Source organism: Protobothrops mucrosquamatus, unplaced genomic scaffold, assembly GCF_001527695.2.
Source record: "Protobothrops mucrosquamatus isolate PMUCROS unplaced genomic scaffold, P.Mucros_1.0 scaffold739, whole genome shotgun sequence".
Taxonomy (NCBI): Eukaryota; Metazoa; Chordata; class Lepidosauria; order Squamata; family Viperidae; genus Protobothrops; species Protobothrops mucrosquamatus.
Genome location: NW_015387012.1, coordinates 123,650 through 127,068, shown reverse-complemented (window position 1 = coordinate 127,068; position 3,419 = coordinate 123,650). Strand labels below are relative to the sequence as shown.

At 43.8% G+C, this 3,419-nt stretch overlaps 1 protein-coding gene across 1 annotated transcript in view; it reads left to right on the top strand.

Annotated features, from left to right (window-relative positions):
• Window positions 1-3,419, top strand: part of LOC107289646 (alpha-2-macroglobulin-like) — an 89,538-nt gene that overhangs the window by 51,994 nt on the left and 34,125 nt on the right. Inside the window, exon 19 of the mRNA XM_029284586.1 lies at window positions 1,114-1,342. Within this exon, the coding sequence (XP_029140419.1) occupies window positions 1,114-1,342 (229 nt within the window). The remainder of the gene's footprint in view (window positions 1-1,113; window positions 1,343-3,419) is intronic.

Genomic DNA, 3,419 nt, shown 5'->3' with positions numbered 1-3,419 from the left:
ACGGGTGGAAACTGATCAAGGAGAGAAGCAACTTAGAACTAAGGAGAAACTTCCTGACAGTTAGAACAATTAACCAATGGAACAACCTGCCTCCAGAAGTGGTGAATGCTCCAACACTGGAAGTTTTTAAGAAGAGACTGGACAGCCGTTTGTCTGAAATGGTGTAGGGTTCCTGCCTGGGCAGGGGGTTGGACTCGATTACCTCCAAGGTCCCTTCCAACTTTATTATTATTATTATTATTATTATTATTATTATTATTATTATTATTATTATTATTATTATTATTATTATTATTATTATTATTATTATTATTATTATTATTATTATTATTATTATTATTATTATTATTATTATTATTATTATTATTATTATTATTATTATTATTATTATTCTTTGTGACAGCCCCTTAGATATTGGAAAATTGTGATCATGTAGGGTATCATGTGGGATAGATAGCATGAACACACGCTATCATGTATTCAATAGAGAAGCCAGCAGGAGGATGCAAGTGGTAAGCAGGTTATATCACGCTTAACAAATAGCATGGGATCCACATAATGATGGCAACCAGAACTGCTTTCACTGACATGACATTTTGCTTTAAAACCACATGGCTTAGCGATGGAAATTGCGGTCCCATTGCTGTTGTTAATTATGGATTATCTGTAATTGAGATGCTATGTATTGTCCCTCCATTGGTTCCTCGGTGCCAGGTTTTTGGAATCCCTTTGTCAACGCTGTTAATATATGATATTATTGCTTTGACAAGATATACAGAAGTGTCTGGTATTTTTAGAGTTCATTCAGATGACAGAGTGAGGGAGGAGATTCACAAGGAAAGCCCGGGAAAAAGGAACGGAAGTGAATCTTTGCCCTCCGGGCTAATTGGAAGATGTGACTTATGACTGCAAAATAAGGGAGGGGTTTAGAAAGAAAAGTTAGACGCAAGCAAGAGAAATTCAGATTCTGGCATACATCCATGATGTGCCGTCGATTTGTTACACTGTTAATAAAGACTTTAGGATAAACATGCCTGGAAGTTCTTTGAAGTGTTTCATTAGTCGGAACCGTGACACCCTTCTCCTCACTTGCTGATCTCTTCTGTCCTTCAGGGATTCTAAAAACGTGTCTCTTCCTGTCACCATCCCGGACACCATCACCGAATGGAAAGCTGGAGCTTTCTGTCTTTCAGCAGACACCGGCTTCGGCCTGGCCCAGCCCACTTCTCTGAAGGCCTTTCAGCCATTCTTCATTGAACTCACCATGCCCTATTCCGTGGTGCGAGGAGAAGCCTTCCCACTCAAAGCAACCGTCTTCTCTTACCAGACTCACTGCATCCAGGTAAGGAGTCCTTAACAGTTGTGGGTTGTGATGTTGTGGGCACACCATCACTGGAAGGTTTCTAAGAAGAGATTGGACAACCACTTGCCTGAAATTGTGGGTGCTCCATCATTGGAGGTTTCTAAGAAGAAACTGAATAGCCATTTGTCTAGAATGATATAGGGCAAGGGTAGGCAACCTTGGCTCTTTTATGACTCGTGGACTTCAACTCCCAGAATTCCTCAGGAATTCTGAGTTTTGAAGTCCACAAGTCATAAAAGAGCCAAGGTTGCCTACCCCTGGTATAGGGTCTCCTGCTTGAGTTGTACTAGAACAGGGCTTTTCAACCAGTGGTATGGGTACCACCTGTGGTACGTTGGCACCTGGCAGGTGATACGCGGCCATCCTAGAAAAGTGGTAGCAGGGGAGGGGAATCAGCTGAACCGGTGGTAGCACCGCACAAGCCTGAGTGAGAGATGGCTGGAGCTGCAGGGCTGTCAGGGCTCAGCGGAAGCACCAGGATCAGCGCCAGGCTCCAGCTGGAGCTCGGCGCTGATCCTGGTACTTCTGCTGAGCCCAGAAGAAGCGCCGATCAGCTGGAATGGTGCAGCATCTCCAGGGTCCTGTGATTTACATTCAGATGCTTGGCAACTGATTCATATTTATGATGGTCACAGTGTCCCAGGGTCATGTGAAGTGACCAAAACCTGCTGCAACCACCCAGCAGATGGGGGGAATAAAAACCAAACACCCCCCACCCCACCCCTGCTGCCAATCCTCAACAGAAATGCTCACAACAATAAAACCTCGGATAGGAGGAAGAATGCGGCCGGGTGGGTAGGCAGGTGTCTTGCTCGGCTGTGGCTTGGGGGGCACTTTTTTCAGTGCCACTGTAACTTCAAACAGTCACTAAGCAAACTATTGTAAGTCGAGGACTACCAGTACTTCATCACTTTTTTCCCTTTTTTTTTTTGGTCAAGTTTTTGACACCTTGGTAGGCGACTGGTGGTATTCGGATGTTGCCATATCCTAAAAGTGGTACAATGGGTGAAAAAGTTGAAAAGCCCTGGACTAGATGACCTCCAAGATCCCTTCCAGCTCTGTTATTCTGTAACTTGCTACAGGACCTTCCCTTCCAATGCCTGTCATTGTCTGGTCCTCTTTTTCTGCACAAGTCTCTCTGTTTCTCAGTTTCTTAGCTGTCCATTGTTTACATTCAACATCTTGAACTGCCCAAATTTCAAAGAACTGATTTGCCCTGTCCAATTTGCAAAAGAAAAAAACTTCTTGTAACTCATGTACTGGGTATAAAAGATTCGTGTTCCGGCAAGCCTCCATACCTGCTATTTTTCTACTCTTACTTTCCCCATTGTATGCATTTAATTTATTTTCCCTGCCTTGTGCACATTTTCTTTCCTGCTCCATGGGACACTTGGCATGTTCCACCATACAGCCATGAACATAGGAAGGGGGGTGCAGAAGTATAACTCTGCCCCCTTCTCTATCTTCTTCCTACTGTTACTTTTCTTGTACAATATAGCCTTTTCCAAGTGCAGCAATGGAATTCAGGGATATCTGAGCCAAAAAGGTAAGGGTGAATGGTGCTCCTTCACATCCATATCATTTAGAAATATCTGGTCCACATGTTTCTGATTCCACTTCCTTCAGAAGGCCCAGGTAAAGGTTCTCCCTTTTATTAAAAAAAACCTTGTCAAAAGAAGAAGAGCAACAAAGATGATTAGGGGACTGGAGGCTAAAACATATGAAGAACCGTTGCAGGAATTGGGTATATCTAGTTGAGTGAAAAGAAGGACTAGGGGTGACAGGATAGCAATGTTCCAATATCTCAGGGGTTGCCCCAAAGAAGAGGGGGCAAGCTATTCTCCAAAGCGCCTGAAGTGTAGAAAAACCAGGACTTGAGTCTCCCGGCTTGGTTTCTGACCTCGTCCGGGGGCCGATTCATGAGTTGTAATGGACTCTCATGGTAAAGAAAAGACAGACACAAGGCTGCCTCGGATGAGAGTCGAGAGAGAAGAAATCCAAAAAGCAAAAGTGCCGTCTCTCCCTCCCAGGCTCTCCTTTATTAGCATACATCAAA